Source organism: Limanda limanda, chromosome 18 (assembly GCF_963576545.1).
Source record: "Limanda limanda chromosome 18, fLimLim1.1, whole genome shotgun sequence".
Classification (NCBI taxonomy): domain Eukaryota; kingdom Metazoa; phylum Chordata; class Actinopteri; order Pleuronectiformes; family Pleuronectidae; genus Limanda; species Limanda limanda.
Window position 1 is genome coordinate 18,920,622 of NC_083653.1, and position 25,206 is coordinate 18,945,827.

The window sequence follows — 25,206 nt, forward strand, 5'->3', positions numbered from 1 at the left end:
CTAGAAACTACAGACATAACCAATTTTGCAACTCAATGCTAACACTATCAATTAAAATTGTAAACAATGTAAAAAATTATACCCACGGACCAGCATAGTCATTGCGATTGTTAGCATATCAACATGCTGACAGCAATCCGCTCTACAGCCTAAGTGGATCTATATGCCTGAAATTTTATGTTTGCATCTCTGAAGATGGAGCGAATGCATCAACACATAAGGAGACAATTAATGACAACATAAGATTGACCTTTGCCTTCATCTTTCTTTTGTGTTTGAGGCTGAGGTTGAATTCTTCATGGTGTCATATTTTCCTTTATCCTGAAAGTAGAAGCAAACAAAGAAATGATGCACATATCTGTCATGTTGTGGTGTAATTATGAAAAGACCGTCTTTGCAAACCTACCATTCGCTTTAACAGTTCTTGACGCACCTGTTAATAATAAAACAAATAACAAATAATTTTAATAACTGGAAGGATAATGTATAATGCATTTTGTGTTGGACCCACAGGCAATGTTGTAGTTTTTGCATATTATAATAAGACAATGAATATATTGAAACAGATGGAGCATGAACAGCAAAAGTAAAATGACAAAAATACCTTTGGCTCTGCAAAAACCCCTGTTAACATCACGAAAAAGCCCTGTAGGAGAAGAAATATGTCAAAGTTACTGCACTTTTCACATTTCATAATAAGTAATGAATTTCTTCTCAAAGGGCAATACAAATTACAGCAGGAGGTTGTTTGACGTTTTTAAATGTGCCTTATGCAATGGTGGAACAAATAAAAAAACTACCGCTAAACATTTGAAAATGGCATTTGAAAATCATAACAATCTCTTTTAAGTTTATTCCAAACTCACATTGCCATACACATGAACTGTGCACTGGTCGAAACAGGAAGTAGATTACCCTGCAGCTGTCAGTTTTAGAAAATACTAAGAACAAGGAGCAAAAATGGTCAAAAGTAGGAGCAGTGATTTCTTGGCTTGGACCTTCAACAAGGTGACACTGTTTCTGACACTATAGGTTAGCAATGTCTGTAATTCGTCATCCACGTTGTATTCACCATTCGAGGTCAAAACTAATTGTTTTATTTTGGGATAGCAACGTTTTCCAAAGTTACTGTTTTCTGGGCTCAAAAACTGTGGTGTAGTGTGGACATCAAGGTTGTAAAACTAAAACACATTAGTGTGAATGTAGCCTCAGAATACCTTTCCGTTATAAATGTATGTTAACTAAACTGCACCTTCATACAGTCTTTTTGTTAACAGTAAGCTATTCAAACTTTTAGTGTGTGTGTTTGCAGAGAGGTACAATCCCAACCAAGGATGCAGTGATCAAACATGTCTTTTCTTACCTGCATTGTAACCAGAGAGCATCTCAAACTGTTATTAAGTTTGCCAGAAATACTTGTTTGTATGTTTTATATTTAGTCTTAAACCAAAATAGCCTCAAGCAGAAATTAGGGGCAGTTTACAGGCATCTGGAATCTTCACTTCTTTCTAATGCTACAACTCAAAATCCATTTTCTGACCCAACTGACTCAAATTAGACTCTTAGACTCGACACAACTCCATCTGGAGCCACAAAAGTCAATCCCTGGTTACCTTTCATAAAAATGGTCCACTGTGTTCCATCGTCTGGAATAAATACCGCTAAAAGTTATGGAAAAGAGAGCCCTGATGCCAGATTGAGCATCGGATACAATACTCTGAGTTGTAGAACAGGCATTAAGTAAGACAGAGGAGGATCAAAGCACAGCTAATATCAACACTATGTTTGGTGTGTATGCTCTGTTCAAATTACCTGGAAGGAATTTAGGATGGTGAAACTGTAGAGAAGAAAAGGGTATGCCTCGTGGTCCTCATTGAATATTTGCAGAAGGAAGCCAATACCCCATGTTACTCCGAAAACTGGTGTTAGAAAGACCACCACTTTAATGATGCTCTTAAATGTCTCCTTCTCATCCGACTTGCTGCCATCAGGGGCGGAGGACTTCAACAGAGTAAAAATGACAACCGCCATGGAAAAAAGATTTGTGAAAATAACAGTTCCCACAGGGAGGAGGAAAGCAAACAATGAGCCCTCCAAGGGTCCATCAAAAACTAGCCAGCATGTGTCCTTGTTATAGTAGTCCTTCTTGTTGTATCTGCAAAACACATAGCTGAATCCCACAATGAGAACTGGGCAACCGTAGCCTACGATACTGGATAGGAACATGAAGACTCTTTTCCTTAGCGGGCTGAAGACAAAGATGAGCCGGTGAATGAGCATGACGCTCATGCACAGCATCCAGCTGAACATGGCCAAATAAAATAGGTGTTTGCATATGGTCAAAATTAAGCACCAGTGAGCACTGAGATTCTCAGGTGACATAGATGCCAAAAAACTGCAGTCAGCGAGCAAGAGGAACACGGCGATGTTTACCAGTGCTGTGTGACGGAAATATGAGAGATCAGTCTTGACCACAACAGACCACACGAGAGCCTCAATGATGAGAAGGATCACCAGAGTGCAGATGGACACTGCCAGGCCAACATAGGTAATGGTATCTAGGTCGAGGTTAGGTGTATCGGACTTGGACATGAGGACAGCGAATGAAGTCAGGTGGTTGCACTTGCAGAGTGTATGATTACTATCACGTTCAACGCTGCAACCTGTGTCTGACCAGTCCGTTTTATTGGTGTCCCAGAAGACACAGTGTCGTCTTTGTGTGTCGTTCAGCTTCTTGATGGGGAAGTCCATTGTAATCTCGGTAGACGAACTGCCGTTCTTTGTGACTATTAGTATAAGGTCATGCGGAACTGTTGATGTTGGTTTAAAACTGTTATTTAATTTATCCATCAGATTTCTCACACCAACAATTTTGAACTGTCCGCCAGTCTCGTTGAGTTTAACAGTGACATTAAACACAGAGATTTTACGGTCCCCGTTTGAGACATTTAAGTCCAAGTTTGGATTGTAGATATTCAAAGTGTTGTTCACTTGGATGTTCTTCACCAGATTCTCCACACCGTAAAGGTATTGTGATGACATGTCATATTCTATAGATGAGTTGACCCCGGTCCAGTTGTTGGCCAATAAATTGCTGGCTGCTGTAAGAAAATCCTGAAAAAGAATCATTAAAGAAAATCAGTGAAAAGGCACGTTTCAAACAGACGATGAATACATACACATTATGTACAGTTTTGGAAGACTGTGAGTTTGTGAGCCATTTCAAACACAGTCTTTGAGCATAAAATGACATATTTAAAAAAAAATGTTGGCACACATTTTTTACAATGCTCTCATCACATTTTGTGGACTTGTCATGGAGATGGTCTACATGCATTGGACACCAACACACTAATTAGTGTGGAAATTTGGTCATGTAATAACAGATGGTTGTGTAAATGGCCCGGGCTTGGCTTAACCTCTGTCTCTGTTCAAAGATGGTTTTTGACATATGATTGGTTCGAGTCGAATATGAATGCCGGGGACACTTAGATGACACCACAAGAGCAGTATGGAGGCATGTTGTGTTTTTTCTGTTGTTTTATTACGTCTAAAGAAGCAGGTACAATTGACTTAAATTGCATTGGATTCGGCTGAAATGCTCTTTACCCCTCTGAGTTTACATTTTTGTGAACTCAAACATTTAAATTGACCCTCCATCAGAATAGTGGTGAGTAGTTACGGTGTGAATTTTTCTGTGAACTATCCCTCTAAGAAATTATTCTGCGTTTAGGATATTTTTGACAACATACTACAACTAAAGTGCCTAATTTAATTAATATAATATTGTTTGTTTGAATCTTTCCCAAAGTGGTCTCTTGGCTTTCCATAGAAGCAGTCAGTAATGTTTCATGAAATGGTTTAAATAATGTGGACCTCAGCCATCAATGGAGCAAAGTAAAACTAAAAACACAGTTTTTCTCAGCCTTCACATGAACACAGGCATCTGTAGCATCTTCGAAATATTTACAGTTAAACTTGAATGATTGAACCCCATATGACCACTTGTTATCCAACCATTCATCCATCTATAATGCTTATCCTTTGGGGGTTGTGACAGGCACTGGAGCAAATTCTAGCTGTGTGAGAGGTGGGGCACATCCTGGACAAGTCACCATTCCATCACAGGGCCAGAATACAGATAGAGAATCCCCTTGATTGATACTTGAGACCCCCTGAAAGCCTCAACAGCAAAATTCTGGGAGGGTCTCTGTACCAAAAATATTTGTTACTTCTAGTTGTCATAAAAGTTTAAAAGTTATGTCTAGTATTTAGTGTTTCTGCTACTTTCATTTTGCATCGGCGACATCTGATATCATTGAGGGAGTTTTTTTTTCTCTCCACAGTCGCCAAAGTGCTTCCTCATTGTGGGAACTGTTGGGTTTCTCTATAATTATTAAGGTCAGACCTTCTATGTAAAGTGCATGAGATAATGTTTATTATGATTTAGCACAATACATATAAAATGGAATTGAATTGAATGGATCTATGACTAAATAAATGTGATCGTCAATAGCAAGAGAGACGAGCACACACATACACTCACACACACAAACACTCCAGCAGACAGGAGAGAAGTTCTTCCTGCAGATTATGACACAACAAGGTTTTAAATTCATTTATACACACAAAACGGGGCCTGAAATGTGCGTACGCCACTTCTCAGCCAACGTTGGTATTTATAAAAACAAACTTGACGGGAGAATTTGCGTATTTCCACGCAAACTCTGACCCATGCGTATGAACGTTTTGGAGACGGGAAAGTGGCGATGCAGACGGGTGCCTGTCGTAGCAGCTCCTGGTATTACTGGCGGTTTCTTGTGTTTATATTACGTTTGCTGTTTGTTTTTTATATTAATTTTGCACTGCTCTGTGCATCTTCGTAGCGCACAATGACGTGATGCTTTTGCAACTGATCGGACACTTTTTATAACTTTTAACCGCACTTCGGTCTCTTCGGATCACTGGGATCATGCCTGCAGCACACGCCGGCATTGTTTACACACGCGACCAGATGATGGCCCTGAGGCACACCACCCTCTTGGCCGGAGAGAGACCCACCATCCCGGAGGAGCTAAAGAGGAGACGGCGGGGCTGCAGAGCGGGGCTTAAACGGAGGATTTGGATTTGGACCGGTGTATAAGATACACTTTATTTGTCCCACACACATGCACAACATGCAGAAACACGCTCATGCAATGAAGGGAAATTTGTCTTCTGCTTTTTTCCCATCTGGTGAAGGACACACAGAGCAGTGGGCAGCCATGTACAGCGCCCGGGGAGCAGATGTTGGGGGAGTAAGGTGCCTTGCTCAGGGACACTAGGCAGGGTAGGGAGAATAGTCTTTTTGATTCTTGGACAGATCCAGGTTCGTCTTTCATTGTTGATCGTTGTTAATCCATCCAGGCAAGTTTTTGCAGAAACTCCGCGGAGTCAAACCGTGGAGTCGAACCAGAGACCCTCTCCGCCAGAAGTCCAAGACTCTGCCACTAGTTTAAGCCCTTCATCCCTGCAGTCATCACTGGAAACGTGATATCGCTGGCAAATAAAGTCGACGAACTGGAAGCGCTCATCAGAACACAGAGGGAGTACAGGGAGTCCAGTATTGTGTGTCTCACGGAAACGTGGCTGCACGAGCACATACCGGACTCCAACGTCACCATTCCCGGCTTCCAGACGGTTCGCGCCGACACCACCGCGACCGGCAAGAAGAAAGGAGGGGGCCTCGCCGTGCTCGTGAACAACAGGTGGTGTCACCCCGGGCACGTCACCATTAAACAGCGTGTCTGCAGCCCGGACATCGAGCTTGTCGCCGTCGGACTTCGTCCATATTATTTGCCGAGGGAGTTTACCAGTGTTTTCGCCATCACTGTTACATTCCTCCATCCGGGAACGCAGAAGCAGCGTGTGATGTCATCCACACTGTGACTGCAGGATTACAGACACAACACCCCGGGGCCTTCATCATCATCACAGGTGACTTTAATCATGCCTCCCTCTCATCCACACTCCCAACCTTCTTCCAGTTTGTCAAATGTGCCACCCGTGAAAATAAGACTTTGGACCTGCTGTATGCAAATGTTAAGGATTCATACAGCTCCACTGCCCTGCCACCACTTGGCAGGTCAGACCACAACCTAGTCCTGCTCTCACCATCATTAGGGACGGGAATCGGCAGGGACCTCCCGATACGATACTATCACGATACTAAGGAGGCGATACGATATGTATTGCGATTTCTGTTGGTATTGCGATTCTGTAAGTATTTCGATTCGATATTACGATTTCCTGGGATTTCTTTTGGTTATTTTTTTTTTTAAATACTGGACCATGGAAAAATGTTGAATCATACCTTCAAATACAACACAGTCAAATTCATTTAGAGCTTTACAAGTTTTATTTCAAATATTAACATTAACTTAATGACTGCCGGGCAGCCAATAAAGAAAATAAATAAGATGTGCCCTATTATTGTATAACCCCTGTCAACTACACACAAACTGACAGATTAAGAAATGTATGCCACTTACGCTTCTTTTAAACAATAAATAAAAGGTAAATTAAATAGAATGAATAAAAGTTTACTTAAAATATAAACTTTGAAATACACAAAAAGTAGGCTATTGTTGTTTGCATGTAGCCGATGCAAAGCTAGTGCTTGGGTATGTTTAGATTCTTATGCAAAAACAAGAGCTGGTCAACATGCTCTGGGGTGATGTTGCTCCCCCCATATATCTACATTTTTTTATTTTTTTTTAAAATCGATTTGGGAGGCAGCATGGCGATTCACAAGAATCGCGATTTGTAACAGAATCGATTTTTCCCCCCATCCCTAACCATCATACAAGCCGGTGGTTCAGCAGCACCCAGTCACAGTGAGGACAGTGAGGAAATGGTCTCCTGAGGCCATGGAAACACTGCGTGGAGCGCTGCAGGCCACAGACTGGGATGCTCTGTATGAGCCACATGGTGAAGACATTGATGGCCTGACTGACTGTGTCTCTGAGTACATTAGGTTCTACATAGTCAACACCATTCCCACCATAGAGGTTCGCTGTTACAGATCACGGGACAGAGCAGAACTCAAACAGGTACAAAGGGAGCTCAAGCGCAGCATCAGGGAGAGCAAGGACAACTTCAGAAGAAAACTGGAGGACAACAACACCAGGGACGTCTGGAGTGGAATGAAGGAGATCACTGGCTTCCAGAGGAGAGGTGGGGGAGCAGCTGGGAATGAACGACGTGCGAACGAGCTGAACACGTTCTTCAATAGGTTCAACTCCAACCCCCCCACCCCAGCGGACCCTCCACTGCCTCTACGACTGCCTCTACTGCTTCTCCGAGCAACAACCCCCCATCACCCCCTGCCCCCCCCCCCGCTGTCTTTCACAGCCTGAAATATGCCTGAGCACCTGGATCATTCTAAAGGGAATGGATGGATGAGGAATGTGCTTGTGTTGATTAAGTCCCTGCCCACACACATCGCTACTCCCATTGGATGGTTTAGTGAGGTCCTCGGATCGGCCCCTCCAGAGTCGGTCACGGCCCTGGTGGAGCCGAGAAGACGATCAAACTGGACTCTAGAGGAAGTAAAACTCGTAACATAGTTTCTGAAGATGAACCTGCGGAGGGATCATCACCGGTACAGCCTGCTCGACCCCGGTCGGCCAAGGCAGCCCGAACAACCTCCGGACGCTTGGGTCTCGCCACTTACTGCTATTATATTGTCACACGGCGAAAGCGTGAGAGTTGGCAGCTCTGCTGAAGGCATGCTCTGTGGAGATCTCCAGAACCTCTTCAACCTGAGCTTACACCTTCAGAGAGTATCAGTGCTCTGGAAAACATCCTGCCTGGTCCAAGTGCCCGAAAAAGGACGTCCTGCTGCACTGGAGGACTACAGGCCGGTGGCACTGACCTCTCACATCATGAAGGTCATGGAAAGACTGGTCCTGGCACACCTCAGACCGCTGGTGTGCCCATCACAAGACCCCCTGCAGTTTGCATATCAGCCCCAGTTGGGGTTGATGATGCAATCATCTACCTGCTGCAGAAGGCTTATTCCTCCCTGGACAGACCCAACACCTCAGTCCGGATCATGTTTTTCGACTTCTCCTGCGCCTTCAACACCATCCAGCCCAGACTGCTGAAGGCCAAACTGGAGGGCACGCAGGTGAGTGCTCCCCTCATCACTTGGGTTGATGACTATCTGACGGGCAGACCGCAGTTTGTGAGATTACAGAACTGTGTGTCTGATCGTCTGATCAGTAACATCGGGGCCCCCCAGGGAACTGTACTGCCCCCCTTCCTCTTCACCACATACACTGCTGACTTTAAGCACTGCACTGAGTCGTGTCATCTGCAGAAGTTCTCTGATGACACGGCCATTGTGGGGTGTGTTGAGGGCGGGGGGGAGGCTGAGTACAGGGACCTGGTTGACCACTTTGTGAAGTGGTGTGGGGAGAACCGAATGCAGCTCAACGTGGAGAAGACGAGGGAGATGGTGGTGGACTTCAGGAGGAACATCACAGAACTGCACTAAATATACCTGTCTCCTTGCACTGTGTACCCTGTACAACACTCCTCTCCATATACTGGAACACTTACCTCACATCATATGTGATATGTGTTAATATAAACCATATTGATATTATATATCATTTTATACAATAATATTGTCTTTTGCACGTTCTGTCTACATATTCTTACACTCATAGTATATTATATTATCTATTGTATAGTCAAATACTTATATTTATACCTCTACTATATATCATATCATATTATATCATACTCTTTGTATATTCTTGTATATACACATATTTATACATGTGTACATGTTATTATTATTATTATTATATTTACTAATATTATTATATATACTGTTGCTGCCATTATTACTATATACTGCTATTATATTGGTATAATTACTATCATATATAAATATATATTATGTTATATTATATACTATATATACTGTACTATTTTTATATACTGTCTAACAATAACATTACCATCATATCATCAGTACTATTACCATCATCTTGCCACTGCACCTTATCTACCTATTTATCTTGTGTTTCTGTTTTTATTCTTTCTACCTCAATATTTTTTATTTTATTCTATTGTATTGTATTTTATTGTATTCAAATATACCGGCTGCTATGACGATTTAATTTCCCTTCGGGGATGAATAAAGTAATCTATCTATCTAATTCATAATTTACATTAAAACCAACAGCTTAGTTTTGCTAGCAAGACATATCTGCTCCACACGAGCCTTTTAATTAATAATTAATTACGTTTAATTACGTACAGATTCGATTTAACAGCGCAGTTACGGAGCCGAGTCATTAATAGGTTTTAATAATATCTTCTAACACTGTGCGTGTATCATCAGATCACTGCAGTGAACGGGACTGTGCCATCAGGCACACAGAGCACACAGGAGATCACTTACAAGAAATGAGCAACTTTCCAAATAATATCCCAGAGGAGGTGAGGATCCACTGGTGTGAGGGAATCGGTCCGATGCTCTAAATAAATAAATACTGCCATGACAGTTGAGCAGGGATCTGCGGGATGTGTGCACGTGAATAGAAGGACGAGGAGGAAGCGAGGGTTCAGCGATTTCTGATCTCACACAGTGTGTTCTCCGCAGCAGCAGAGTATCAGTGTTTTTTCTTTATTAGTGACATCACTGTTGTCCCATAAAGACGCTCTTCACCTCCACCTCACTAACAAACACCTCGATGTCAGTGTCAGAAAGTTTCACTTCCTCTTCTCATCGCTTAATGCTGTGACTCCCTCAGGACTCACAGTGGAAACCTATTGGTCAGCAGCATAATTTAATATTCACGCCGTGCTTTGCATTGACCATTTTTGTTGGAAAGTGGGCGTGTGGAGGGCGGATTTGGAGGCAGATCCACGTACGAACGTTTTCAGGTGGACTGTGATTTATTAAGCGAACATTGCGTTGCACAGTTTTATAAATCGGAATTATCTTTTGCGTACGCCATTTCCGGCATACCTGGAGAAAACACATGCAGGGTTTGCCTCAGCCATGCTGGGATTGGTACCGGGAACCTTCTTTCACCACTGTGCCACCCCCATTTGTTAACACATGAATTTTGAACTGAGGTTCAAAACAACTATCACCATGACAACTGAGCCACTCTGTCTGCTGATATCGGCAAAACGATGTGATTGAAAGTTTTGGAAAAAACAAAGGCCCCAGTTCTTTGTGTTGATAATGTCATGCAGCTCAATACTATACATCAATTACAGTAAAAGTAGTAATGACCACCAATGACTTACATCAAAGACTTCTTCCTTCAAGGTGATGCTTTCTGATCCAGTGGCCATTATTTCAAATATTCTTATAGAAGCACTGATTCCAGCAGGGTCGTTACTAGAATTAGATGTAGTGGTGTTCTTAAGTGCTTCAAAGATCCCCATGGCTACTTCCTGTGTAGCCCCTATGCCCTTCTCGAAGTCCTGGAAACAAAAAACTAAATATCTCAAAGTAACAGTCGACAAAAGAACACAAACAACATCACCTTGACCCTAATAAAAATGGAGTCTAAACAGCCGAGACTTTGGAATTATGATATACCATCATTTCTGTGAGTGGTTTTTGAGAATTTTTTTTTTGTAATTAACATTTTTGAGCTAGACGTTGAGATTGGTGGCTAATGAAAGAATCTGTTTTTTATACTTATATATGTTATACTTATACTATACATAGCCTTCCATGCAAAGTTGCAATACAAGGTGCTAACAATAATGTCAAAATACAGGAATGTATATACATGTATATAAAGGAGGTGACCTGATAAACTGATCAGGGAACTAATAGGTTCTCTTGTGTGCATTCTAAGCAGTGATTGGTGCTTGGCATGTGTAACTTCATTAGACCATGATAGAGAATGACTTTAGTATGTGCGGGTTAATGGCAGAGGATATCACACCTTGTTAAGCCTTATGAGGCAAGTTGTGATTCATGACTTTGGACTTAGGGCCGTTTGTGCACAAAAGTCACAATAACTGCAAATTTTCTTTTTAATGTATAAATAAGGTTCAGATATTACTAAGTACATAATTCATTTTGACAAAACGTCAGGATCTTACTTTTCTGAGTTTAGGGAGTGCTACACGAACTATAATGCAACACTTACCTCTGCTGCAGTTAGAACTTTCTTCAACTCTTCGCTGATGCAGGAGGAGAACTCCATCTGCCACTCAGCCTCATTATTACAAAAGCGAGACTTGTAACCAGTCTTGCCGTTTTCACACTGATTAATCACTGTACCTCCATTTGGGGTTTTTGGCCAAATCCCCTCACCAGTGCAAAATTTTCCAGACTCTAGAAAAAATGCAGCACACCATTAGATGGTTAAAGAAAAGAAATATAAAACACTTACACATAATAATTTAATCTTATAAATAAATTACACCTAAGACAGTTAGAAGTTCGATCAGGTGAAATCCAAAAAAGGTTTAATAATCATACCAGGAATTACTAGGATATCCACGCTTTCATTTTTCGTCTGTCCTTTGTGGTTTTTAAAACTGACTTCCCATCTTGTTGCAGTACTTTCCTCGCATGAGAACTCATACCTGACAGAATAGACCAGGATATCTCCATGAGCTGCAACGAAAAACAGATGCTAGTTTCAGGGCTCCATTTGATGTTCTAGATTTTGCATGCATTTAAGTGCATGTCAGTGAATTAAATCTGTGTTAATATTAGGGATGAGCGAGTACAGCATTATCTGTATCTGTATCTGTTAACCATATGAATTATCTGTATCCGTATCCGTACTCTGAGTGGGCGGGGCCTAACCCGGAAGTGGGTGTGATTTGTGATTTTGATCACAATAGCAAACAAACTATTTACAGTTTTGCAACAATGAATACAACTCATGATGTTGCAATTATGAAGTGAAACGTAATAACAAGTGTTTTCATACTCAACATAACTTTCTTTTTTAACTTTGACATTTTTTTATGATTTTTTTATTTTTATTTTTTTTTAAATTAATTTCCACACCAGGTGTGTGTGTGTGTGTGTGTGAGTGTGTGTGTGAGTGTGTATATGAGTGAGTAAGAGAGAGACAGAGAGAGAGAGGGGGGCGGGGAGACTGTGTTTCCCAGGGACAAGATTGACAGGAGACGCGGGTCTCTCCTGCTTCGGATGAGGATAATTAAAACAAACACGGTATAATCACATTCATGAGAACAAGAGCGATGCAGCGAAAAAAAAAAAAAATCTCCGACAGGCAGAGACGCAACGCGAGTCGCTTTCTACCAGCACCACGTCTGAACGAACCCACGTTTAACCGAACTCTACTGGTTAATAAGCAGTGTTGGGGAGTAACGGAATACATGTAACGGCGTTACGTATTTAGAATACAAATTATGAGTAACTGTATTCCGTTACAGTTACAAATTAAATAGATGGTATTCAGAATACAGTTACATTGTTGAAATCAGTGGATTACATGACGGTACTTCTCTGTTTCACGAGTTTAATCACTGTCTCGTAAATCCACCGGCGGCAAAGCCCCCAGGAAGCAGCTGGAGACCAGGGCTGCGTGAAAGAGCCTCACCGCTACCGGCTTGGGACCGTTACAGGCCCGGGACCGAGGCTCTGAGAGAGTTCCGTCGCTACCAGAAATCTACGGAGCTGCTGATCCGCAAGCTGCCCTTCCAGCGCCTGGTGAGAGAAGACCGACCTGCGCTCCCAGAGCTCCGCTGTCATGGCTCTGCAGGAGGCCAGCGAGGCACGCCGGGTTCACACCGGACGCTGAAGCGACGCTAAAATAATATCACCCGTTGACCCAGTAGCATAAAAGCATATGGTCACTTGTTGCTCCAACATTAACTGCAACAGCGTCCCAATTTAATGTCATCCATCTTCAAGAACTTCTCCGCTGTGTGCTCCGTTCAATGTCGGGTGTCGAGGGTAAATTACGTATTCTCCCCCCCCCCCCTCTCTTTTTATCTTTATGACTGCTTGTGTGTCTGTATGGATGGGGGCATTTAATAATGTGATCGGTCAAATTGGTAAATTTAAAACTCCAGGACAACAGAAGGGGAATACAAACTATGGGATGCATGCTTTATCATTTATATCATATAAAATATGTCATCAATATCGTTTAAAATCATTTTTCAGTGTGTTTCCTGGAGCGATATGCTCGCGTCAAGCGCAAAAAATAGACCCGACGCCGAAACGATCGCTGCACGGCGCAAGGCAGCCTTGGCGCAGGGGGGGGTTCAGCCTCCGGTGGGACCGGCACAGAGGTGGGAGTGGATGGGAGCCGGACATCCAACTGGCCCGCAGCATCGGTGGAGAGAGAGTTTAAACTGCTGCTGCTCCACTGACTATAACAACGCCGCAATCATACACTTAAAAAATGCAATACAAACCGGAAGTATTCCAAGTATTCAGAATACGTTACTCAGATTAGTTAATGTAATGGAATACGTTACAGATTACATTTTTGTGCATGTATTCTGTATTCTGTAACGGAATACGTTTTGAAAGTATCCTTCCCAACACTGTTAATAAGTAAGTACAAACTGAAATAAAAACAAACTTCAAGCTGGAGAAACCCTAAACGTTAAAGGAAAAGACCCGCGAACCTGAGTGACTGAGAGACAGAGAGCTGTTCTGTGAGTGAGTGAGCAAGCAGAGCGGTGTGTGAAGGGGAGGAGCGCTGTGACGCTGTGTGAGGATTTTCATTCAGTCCGAGCACAGATATTGACTCGTATAATACTCGTGCTCGGCAAAAGTGCTTTATCCGTACCGGATACTCGTTTCAGCCGAGTATCCGGCTCATCTCTAGTTAATATCATCATGTATTTTGGAGCTGCAGCTCACAGAAGGAAATATATTGTAGGTTTGTCTTACCTGGTTCGGATCCTCTACTTAGCTCCGTTCCAGGGAATTGCCACGAAACGTTGTAGCTCTCCGTGCTATTTTGGATGGTGGCAGTCACAGTCACGTCATTTTTACCGCTGACTGAACAGTCTGCTACAGGTGGATCGATTTTCATGGTGATCTTTTCAGGCAGGAGTGACACTTTCAGCTCTGCCTTGGCTGTGTGTGTGACTGACCCAAAAGTGAATCGACACTCATATGTACCTATGGAAAATAAGTCGGTACATTACCTTCTCCAGCTGAAAACAGAATGAATTAGACTCTTTGGTCTTAAAGATGACTTGGATCCCCAACTTGTCTGACATGCTTTTGCTCAAACCAAAATTTGAATCACTTTTTGAACAAGTATGTGCCAACACTTCAGTTTTTCGCTGATGAAACGTCATAACATGTACACATGTATTTGTGATGGGCACACAATCACAGAAACCCCCTATTCAGACATGATTGAATGCAGCATCTGCGGTGTTAACTCTAAAGGGTCTTAAATACTTCTACGTATCCGTTTCTTGGAGAGGGCTCGACGGCGGGCAAAGAGTCTTTTAGATTTTTACTAGTCCGACCACTGTACGTTGAAAAAAATTCACCGCCAAACCCATAGGTGGCGCAACGGAAGACGAGCTCAGAGAAGCCTACCCCAATTTTCGGAAGAAGAAGTCCACGTGTGTCTGTTTATCTCTGTCTCCTACACACTGAACCATGGCAACTAACAGAACTAAATAAAGTGACACCAAGCAGGTCAAAATGCTGATGTTATCGTTTCTTAGCGCAGCGGTTCCCCGGTCTTGTTTCCAAACTGTGTTGCTGATTCCACAGCTTGAATCTGCTTGAGGCTACACGGAGCTAGCTAGCTCCCCTCCCAGCTACCTTTCCCCCCAGCTTCCACACACAGTCAGCAGGACTCCCGACACTAACTACTACCCAGTGTTTGCTTCTAACCTGATGGTATTATAGAAACAGTGTCATGATAGAAGTGGAATTAAAGTCGTGACGGCGGGTTCTTTCACTGTTACCACCGCAGTTAGCATGGTGGCTAGCCCGCTAGCACCGTTTTGAAAGCTCGTTATAACCGTATGTGACCGTGCACACATGCCGTCAGTGCTCTAACGAGCCACCGTCAGCCGGACAACTCCGCTGGCTTAACACACACGTCACATTAATCGTAGAATCGTAGTTGTGTTTGAGTTTGATGCTACAGGGAAGTAAACAGGAAGTTTGAGGTCCGGAAATGACGTCGTAGGGAAATGACGTCGTAGGGAAATGATGTCGTTTGCGGACCAATCACAGCCAAGGGCTGTCCGTGGGCTCTCCGACATGAAGACGGACAGTTAGAAAAATCAGAGGTGTACGAAAAGCTCTCCGAGGCGCTCGGAGAGGGCGTTCTTATCTATCCGTTTTAGAAAAGACGTTAAAGCATAAATTGGCCTTAACTCCAGAGACATCTTAAGGCTACTCAGTTATCTATATAAACTAAGTAAAACGGTGTAAAATACAAGATCTTTTACACAAAGTTTCAACCAGATGGTTGGCAGTTTGATCCCAACAAGAAGTGCCCTTGGGCAAAATACTGAACAAAATGCCTCCGACAGATGTGTGGCAGTGTGTGGGATTGATGTATGATAGAAGGACTGCACATAAGTAGGGTGGATAGCCTAGAAATGCACTATATACTTTAAATACAGACCATTTACCATAGACAGAAGGAGGGTCACTTGTGTAATTATCATATAAATAGTTTGTCAACACACACAGGACCAAGTAGTCCTTTGATAACAATCACATGTGATTCTAATCACAACACATAGTACAATGATGTAAAGCAGTAAATATTTAAAAGATGGCAAACGACAAAGGGACATTACAAATTCAGGTAAAGCATAAAAGGCGAAATTTATTTCCTGAAAATTTGTTCTGAAAATTCGTCAGATTACGAGTATACTGTGCAGTCTCCCACCAAGGGTGTGGGATTATGGGTTGGTTTTAGACAACCCGTTTGATGTAACAATCTGGGATTCATCAACATGCTCTGACCTAGATTTGTTTGTACTCTTGGAACAAATTTAAAACTTCCACAGACCATGCATACCTGCAGAGAGCGGACACTTGCCTGTCGATTTCGAATGATTCTGATTCACAAACCAACGCATGGTGGTGAGAACAAAATTGGCTAATGCGCACCTGTCATGAATCCGGCGGGGATTTTGCGCACGCATGTGTTTTGTGCGGAGAATAAGAACATTTCTGCCCACATGTTAGTAAATGAGGCCCATTGTTTTCTGGAGACTCTTTGTGTAGCTGAATAATGAAAAATGCACATCAAACATTGTCAGCTTGCCCACATAGTGCAAGGAATGATGGCACTTGGGCGTTAAACTCCTGTTTGCAGGATCACGGCCACAAGTAAGCCATCGCAATACCGCACGTCAACCAAAGGTGCCATAGGTGGCCTGCATTTGTTTTGTGGTATTGTGGCCATAATAAACATTTACCATATGGTTCACTTTGGGCTCACATCTAGATTAGACCCTGCCTACAGCCAAAAAGGCCAATAGAGGCCCACATTTGTTTTGGGATAGTCTGCCAACAATCATTTTGTCCCGGCCACAAAAAGGCCAGAAGTGCTGCCTCACTGCCTGTGTCCCACATCCATATGCCATCTGGGCCTCAACCAGATAGAGGAAAAATGACCAAAATACCCTTTAAACAGAGGGGGGAAATGCAGAACACTCAGGGAGAGCCGCTTGTGTATCAATTTGAGCACTGAGCACTCTCTGTGGACTAATTGTATATCAGGGAAGCTTTCCAGACATATTGCTTGTCTTTTTCTCAATAAAGTACAATGCCATTGTTCACACAGACATTGCACCAATCACATTACCAAACCACATTGTCACTCAGAGCGTAAACTTCACATTCACTGCAAAACACTCATGTCAGGCATTTTATCGATGCAGAAGAAAATTAAACATTAATTCAGTCGCGCTTCAACTTAAAAAAAAATGTCAGTGTGAAATGTTTGTACTTGCCTGACCCTAAGCTGGTCACTTCAGTGAGTGTAACTGCAATACAGGAACTGTATTTCCAATCGCTACCGCAGTCTTTTAGAGTCACCATACTACCACCTGTGAGCTCAAAATGCTCGTGTTTTCCCCTAATCAACTTCCAGCCAGTGCTGTGTGCTTCCTCCTCAAGTCTGCATTCCAGTGTAGGGCTGGACTTGTAGCACACGCTATCCTCTGGAGCTGTGATGTCGACCATTCCTAGTTGAAGAAAGCAAAATGGATACAAAGCAATACAGTGGATTTCAGACATGCACTCCAGAGAACGTCTGCATAATGGGCTCCAGACTTTCTCCAGAGTTTCTCTTTCACACAAGACCAACGCAGCAGGAGATTCTTTGCTCAGGCGTGTTCAAAGCAATGCTCAGGTCAGGGGTGGTGCAGCAGACAGAATCAGGAGATAATGTATAAATAGCGTTGGCTGTCATCACCAAAAGCTCTTCCTCTGTATCTTCTACGTGTATGACACCACTTTTTCAAACTGAGATAATTGTATCCTTCGATTTTCTTCATATTTGCGTCAGTCTCATCAACTCGCTCACGGGGAATCCTGAGGAGGATCTCTTGCTGTGTTCTCAAATAGGCTCATTCAGACATTATCCTGAGTTTTCTTCAGGGTTCTGGGAGGAAAAACGCATGTCTGAAAGCAGCTAATTTTCACTGGTTTGTGTGAACCGTCATTCATCTATCTGTCCCAGTATTTCGTCCACAGCAACATACATTGACTCCTTTCTGGTTAAACAACCCAGTCATTCTTCCATCATAAGGCGAGGGATTAGGGAGGAATCCAATACCGGCCTCCAAGTGGTTTACAGTGCATGCAAATGTTAGATTACCTTTGTAACTTGCTTTTCTGAGTAACACAAGTTATTGAGTGCACAGAAATGTCCTAATGCCCAGGCCACAGTGGATGCTTGAGCGGGTCGTGTGCAATGTCTTCCCTTTTAGTTTGGTACGGCCGATGCTGGGCTTCTTACCATAGATTCTTGGCATTAAGTTGAGAACATTAGAGTTATGGTTACTTTATTCTAGGCTACTTTTATTACAAGGAAAAAACAATAGCCATACCGGACACCTAAGGTAGCAGCCCTGCAGAAGGCAAGCATCAGAAATGGTCCTTGTGTGAACAACAGACGTGCATGAGATACAGCAGATCAACGATGCAGCCGTCATGCACTGACCACACACATATTGCGACCCACATTATATATATAGATAGTAGTCTTTAGGGAACATGCAATACATCTTCTACAACATTGTGATCTAAATGAATGACTCTTTTTCACTGACCTACAGTGTCGACCCGAACCTCAGCTGAGAGATTGTGCATCAGATCAGTCAGCAATTGATCAAGTACAGTGGTTTTTAGTTTGATGCAAACGACTGCCTTGAAGTCAGCCGTTTCGGCGCTTTGGAAAGAATAAATAAATATATCAGTTAATGACATAGCAAAGTGTACATTTGGGTAAGGACATGGAAGTTGTTTTGTATTATTTTGTCTCAAAAGGCTATCAAAAAATATTTTCGAAGCAAGGTACATTACCTGCTAACATTTACTTGCAGGGACTCATAGCCATTCAATCGAGATCTGAACGCGCTCTCCAGCTTTGAAAAGAAAGTGTTAAGTCATGTATATCTGACTTTTTTAGAGACAAATACCCTCTGGTATTATAAGTCTGTCACAAGAGCAAAATGTACCTCTGTAGTTTTGTCAGCATCCCAGGATCCTTGCATCAGCGTAACAGATCCATTGATGGAAACTGTAGATTGAAAATATTATCATTAGTTTTAGTTTTGCTCTACAGTATATATATTATTAAATATATACAAATACTGTTGTTGCTTGAATGACCTCCACTCTATTATGCCACAGAGATCTTTTCAAAATACTATAAATTATCAAGAGAAAATACTAGTAAAAATACTACAAATATCGGGTCAAGTATCATGACTGGTACCTTGGACTTTGGCAACGCAGAGTGGTTCGATGTGGGACATGTTTTGTGTGCAAGTTGTTTGGGTGCAGCATGAGGAATTGTAGCACACTTCGTTGCTCCAACTGTACCCGACAGAGCAATTGCAACTGGTTGTGTCTCCAATCAGAAAGCATTCTAGAAAGTGAAGCACAATCGTCAGATTCCTAAAACCCTCAAAACTCAGTTTGAAATCTAAATTATTTTTTTTTGTAACATTAAATGCAATGACCAAAATATTCATTATTAAGGTTGAATCTGAATGAAAAATCCAAAGTTATTGTGACTGTAGGTGTGGTTGGATTTAATAAATGATAATTAGCTGATGAAGAAAATAGATATACAGATTTGATCCTCATTATGTCAATTGAGTGACATTACGATTCTGAATTATTTAAAAAAATATAATAATTGTACATAAAAACAGCGTTTTTAAAGAATAACTGTCCTTTGTCTTAACCGTATTTAACCAAGAGGACAATATTTCTCTAAATCTAACCAAGTGCTGTGTGTATCTAAATTGTATAACTGGTTGTGCAGTGTTGTAGCGGCTATCCTGCAAAAACATTATATTAATGCATTCTGTATCTGTAACATTTTAGTGGCATTACATTTCCTCTGAGAGGTTCATGCCGTTAGATAAATTGCAAATAATTGTAATTTTGAGGAGACATGTTTTTAATGAGTTTTAGGAATGTGCTAGCTATCCTACTTTTATTTTATTTATTTATAAATTTAGATTTCATAACTGTAACACTTTTTATCAAATTTTGCTATATTTATTTATTTTACTGTCATAAAATGCATGATTTCCCAGGAGCAGCCTGCTTCCCAACTCCCTCTATTTTGTCTGTCGCAGTGTGAAATAACAAAAGAAAGAAGAAAGTGCTCCTGCAATATACCTGAAACCAGTTCAATTTCTGAGATCATCACAGAACTTCCTGTCACCTCGACTGACATGTTCAAAAGTGACAAGATAGTCTGGGTCTCCATCGTGATGTTATTTTCCACTTCCAGCTCAGCAATGTAGACTTCTACAAAACAATATTTTTGTGTGTTATCTTTTTGGATTCATAGCAACACAGTTGAGTTTAAATAATCTGATACATAAAAGAGTGTAGCCCTATACTCTTCATGTATTAACATACATACAGTGGGTGATTTTGGAATTGGCCTCACCTGCTGGGGGTAAGCTGCCAGTAGTAAGATGGCTCCTTCTCTCTCCCCCTCCTGATAAGAGCTTTTTGGGTTTGATTCCGTTTTCGTTTTTTCTAGTTTAGCTATGGTTACAGATTGTTTATTTTAAAGGGGACATATTTTACCTCAAGTTGATATGGTTCCTAGGGGTCTTAATGAAATGGCTATGTCAGAGAGACTCCCATCACTCAAGCATGACGTTTCTGACTTAGAGGAACCATAACAATCCGCGGGAGTTGTTTTTTTCCAGAGTTTTTGGGTCAATAGACATGCCAGATACCCAAATTAACGTATATAAGCACTACAGAAGTAGAATTTTCATAATATCTCCCCTTTAAAGATTCAGTGTGTAAGATTCAGGTAAAAGGGATTCATTGGCAGAAATAAATGTGAAAAAATCCTAGTGATGTTGTCACATGGTGTTTTCTTTGCTCTAGGATTGGCCCTTTATATTTCAGATACATTATATATACATCTGGAACGGGTCCTCTCTACGGATGCCACCACGTTTTTTACAGTAGCTCAAACTGGACAAACTAAATATTTTTTATGACAACTGAAGGCTACAACAGGTACTCTTTCATGTTTGGAGGGGAAGGTTGAGGTGAGGGGTATTCAGCTGCAACATGCAATCTCACCACTAGATATCAGTACATTCTACTCACGGAACCTTTAACTCACACCTGCAGTTACATATCACCAAACACCCACCCCTCACTGCTGATTACTGATCAAACCTACTATGCTTTGCTTAATTTTGATTTGATTTCAATAAATCATTGTTTATTTAAAGGGTTCCTGTGTGGACCTCCCTCCTTTTTAGTTAACTTTAAAAGTTTCAGTGTGTAGAATTTAGTGACATCTATTGAAGAAGGTGCATGTTCTAGCGGAATACTCCTCATCTCACTCGCCCCTTCCAAGCATGACAGAGAACATAGGGTAGCCTTCAGTTGACATAAATACTCAAAAGGTGTTTAGTTTGTCCACTTTGGATGACTGTAAAAAACATCGAGGCAAACAAAAAAGAAAACAACAATTCGTACATTTAGATAAAACAAACTAGTGAAAACATCACTAGGATTATTTTAGATTCAAATTCTGTCAATAGATCCCTTTCACCGCTGTGTGAAAGGCAGACTACTGGTAAACTCTGTTGCCATATGTCTGAAAATGGCTTTAAAAAATGTTGTGCATGTGGGTGACCTTCATGCGCATGCACTTTTATACCTGCTACTGCCTTTGACTGAATTCGTTCTGTGGGAAATGCTGCAAATTGTCACATTTATTGTAATATAATTATTAAGTGATTATTTTATATAAAAATGACTGACGGGACAGGGGCACTTCAGGGACCAATCAGATATCAGCTGGGGCTAATCCCCCCTTGGCCCCGCCCAAGGATCTGCCCCTGAGTTTTCTTTGCCCCATGAGGAATCTGCAGTTCTATTGTTATGTATCTAAAATTCTACACAATTTGGCCTATTTATTTAATGGTGAACCCAGCCCCTTAATTCTTGTCCAATTTACGGAGGTTTCTGAAAAATCTTATTTAATGTATGACAATGTTGCCAAACAACTCACCTAATGCGTTGACCTGCAATGACAAGAACAGGTAAACAACAGATTTGTACTTTCTATCAGGATTCAGTCTTATGTCAAATTAAAATATATACATGTTTATATACCTGCAGAGGAAAAATGGCTACAGAGGTAGGGCCCTATGAAATCCGTTTTGTTTTTTTCCAAATTCCGTTTTGTTTTTTTCCAAATTCCGTTTTTTCCGTTTTCATTTTCATGAATTCCGTTTTTACACTTTAAGCTATTTAAATCATCAGAACGAGTGTCAAATAAGTGCGAACGAATACATTTATTAAAACATCACAACATTGCACTGTTTTCAGTGCTTCAAATAAGAACATTACATAAATAATAAAGTGCTTATAAACTTTTCACAGTGTCCTTAAAGTGTAAAAAATGCATAACTGAGGACTTGAGGACCCTTTTTGTAACAATAAAAAGTGCTTATAACCTGTCCTTCATTTTAACAAATCATAACTGTGAATAAAAACATTTAGTCAAAGCACTGTTTGAAGAATACATCAAACCAGGGGACAAACAATGCAGAATTAAATTAAACCTTAACCTGCAATAATTTTAATTTAAAACGGCAGTCATGTGTTGATCAAACACTCGAGGCAGGTGAGTCTGGCGGAGGCTGCTGGCATTTTGGGAGAGCGCTCCTCCGTGTTTACAGTGTTTGACTAGAAACGGGCGTAACTTTTTTAGCTTCTCAAGGGGGATGTCAGATGCGGCGCACACAGCCAATAAACTCCACTCTTGAATCTGCTGAGCTGATTGTAGACATAATTGTGGTTTGTAGGGCCGTGCCCTGGCTACGGCTTTCACTGTTTTTAGATGGATTTTTGACTTCAAGTGGTCATCGCACGTATCTTTTCTTTTCCAATCAATAGTATGTTGGCATACTCGGCAAAACAGCTGATTACCTGAGTGATAAAATTGTTTCGGGTATTGTTCCGCTCTGAATTTTGGGGTTAAAACCGAATTATTAAGCTTTTTGGAAGTTTTAGGCATTTCTGCGGTCAGCCGCGGGCGCTTCAACTTCTTGTTAGGAGCGGGGGCGGGACCTATTGTTTGCATCCCCGCTAACTAGGCTGGAGTGGTGGACCGGGTGTTTTTAGCATTGTTTTGGGAGTGACTGCTAAACATTCAGTGAGGTTAATGTCACCTGTATTGTTTCCCTTTCTCTCGAAACTGATTTTCACCAAAATAATGGCGAATTCCGCTGCATTCCGTGTTAACAGTAGATTCCGTTTTTATTGTCCGAATCCGTGATTCCGTCCGCGTTTTCGTTATCGCGGAAATCATAGGGCCCTACAGAGGCTCTACAGTAAATACAAAGTTCTATTTTGTCTTTTTTAATATTTAGTCAATTAATGTTATTATATATGCAAGACTTAATTGATTGAACATAAATGTAATAAGAGTATAAAGATAGAATTACAGTGGGTATATTCAAAACATGCACTTGGTTATATTTCTGTCTTAAAGTATTTAAACCAGACTGAGAAGAATATTTACCTGATAGTAGATGTACGCAGCTCCGATCAGAATCAGAAACACTCTGGAAAACATTGTTACTCTGGGGGGAAAACATATCAGATGAGAATGACAGTGAATTGCCTCATAAATACACAAACACAAAATATGGATCTGGATTCATGGGCTGCATCTACATGTCATGTTGTATAGAGCACAAAAGCCCAAATCAGATGTTCTGGTGTATAGAGACTTTCTGCGATCGTGTCACCAACTTGCCCTGCCCTTGTTGCTGTTACTCAAGAACATCTCTTCACTTGCTGGTGCCATTACCTCTTTGAAAAACAATTTATTACTGAAGCACAATGAATCCTGGGATAGGTTGACCTGAGAAGGATCCAGCCTCTGGAGCCTTTGTTAAAAGCATAGTTTAATCATAATGCTGTGAAGCAGTCGGTCATGAAATGCAGCCTCCGAAGGAAGCAACCCCTGAGTTGAGACGCAGCTATACACTCACTTAGGAAACACATGTACACCTAATAAATCAAATTATTTAATTAGCCTACTATGTGGCAGCATTGTCCATACCAAAGACTTTGACCCTGACATGATAATTCATGCCAGACATATAATAATATTTCAGAAACTTTTGACTCAAAATGGAAAAAAAGAAAAAACAATGAGCAGCAGGTTTGTTAGGAGAAACACTTTGTTGATGACAGATTCACGGGTCAGACTGGTTGGAGCTAAATATTATGGTAACTAAGATAACCACTCTTTACAACTGTTGTGCACACAAACATCATAGAATGAATGTCTCCACCCTCTAAAGAGGATGGATTGAAGTAGCTTAAGACCAAGTCAGGATCACTCCGGTCAGCCAAGAACAGAAATGTGAGGCCAAACTACAAAGTGCAGCTAAAATGAATATATCTTTTTTTTTACATGAACACCAGAGCTGACAATGTTATTAGACATCATCTTCTTTAACAAGGTGTAGTCAGAAGAGATGTGTCTTTAGTCTGCGGCAGAAGATGTGTAGTCGTTCTGCTGTCATGTCAATGGGGAGCTCGTTCCACACATTTAGGAGCCAGGATGTGGTGGATCATGTGTAACTTTATTGTAATTTGATCAGATTAATGGTGTTCTAATTTCCGTAAACCGTTGTTATGGCAGCATTATCCCCCATGTTCTCAAATGATGGGCAAACCTGCATCTGAGCCTGTGCGTGTGTCCTCGCCATCCTCTTTGCTCTTTAAAAGTGACGGCTTGTGTAACTTTGTTGAAATGTATTGAAACTTTGTTGCAGTGTTTCAGTTTCATTGAATGTGAGAGCGCATTGTTACGATCACCTGATTATTTTGTTCCGTGTGTTCTGATCATGTGTTCATGATTAAAGATGATGCATTTAATGCGGCTATAAATAGGCCCTGTTGCACTTTTTTTTTTAAGGTGTGGGGAATTGGGGGTGCGTGAAACAAGTCGGGATGTTGAAGGGGGTGCAAGGCCTAAAGAGTTTTGGAACCGCTGCTCTAGGGCACACTTGTGCTGCACTTTTGTATGGCTCCATCCACGAGCATCCCCACTTCCAGTAGTTGACATTTAGGCTAAAAACCAGTGGTGGAGGAAGTACTGAAGTTTAGTACTTAAGTAAAAGTACAAGTACCCAGGAAAATATATACTTAAGTAAAAGTAAAAGTACTACATCAACAATCCTACTTAAGTAAAAGTAAAAAGTACTTACTTTTAAATTTACTTTAAGTATTAAAAGTAAAAGTACTCACGCAATGGGTTGTCTCTCAATGTCTAGGCTGTGCCATTTTGATAAAGAATGCAGATATAGCTACTGGTAATACTCATGCCTCTACAGATGTCACTACTAGTAATAATTACAAGCAACAACATTTGCTAGTATGGCCTGCCCCTTTAAGGAACGGGCCCAGAGAGTGACGTAGTGCACCTGGGTAACTTGCGC

General features: G+C 41.4%; 1 protein-coding gene across 1 annotated transcript; it reads right to left on the reverse strand.

Annotated features, from left to right (window-relative positions):
- Window positions 1-258: 258 nt before the first annotated feature.
- Window positions 259-23,327, reverse strand: LOC133024117 (adhesion G protein-coupled receptor F5-like). Its single transcript, XM_061091089.1, has 13 exons — window positions 23,258-23,327; window positions 19,880-20,011; window positions 18,963-19,115; window positions 18,703-18,764; window positions 18,548-18,609; window positions 18,295-18,413; window positions 16,972-17,205; window positions 13,916-14,149; window positions 11,175-11,362; window positions 10,315-10,494; window positions 1,813-3,114; window positions 605-646; window positions 259-321 (listed from the first exon to the last, which is right to left on the reverse strand). Exons 1-13 carry the CDS (start codon window positions 23,325-23,327, stop codon window positions 259-261), a joined length of 2,841 nt encoding a protein of 946 aa, XP_060947072.1.
- Window positions 23,328-25,206: the final 1,879 nt, after the last annotated feature.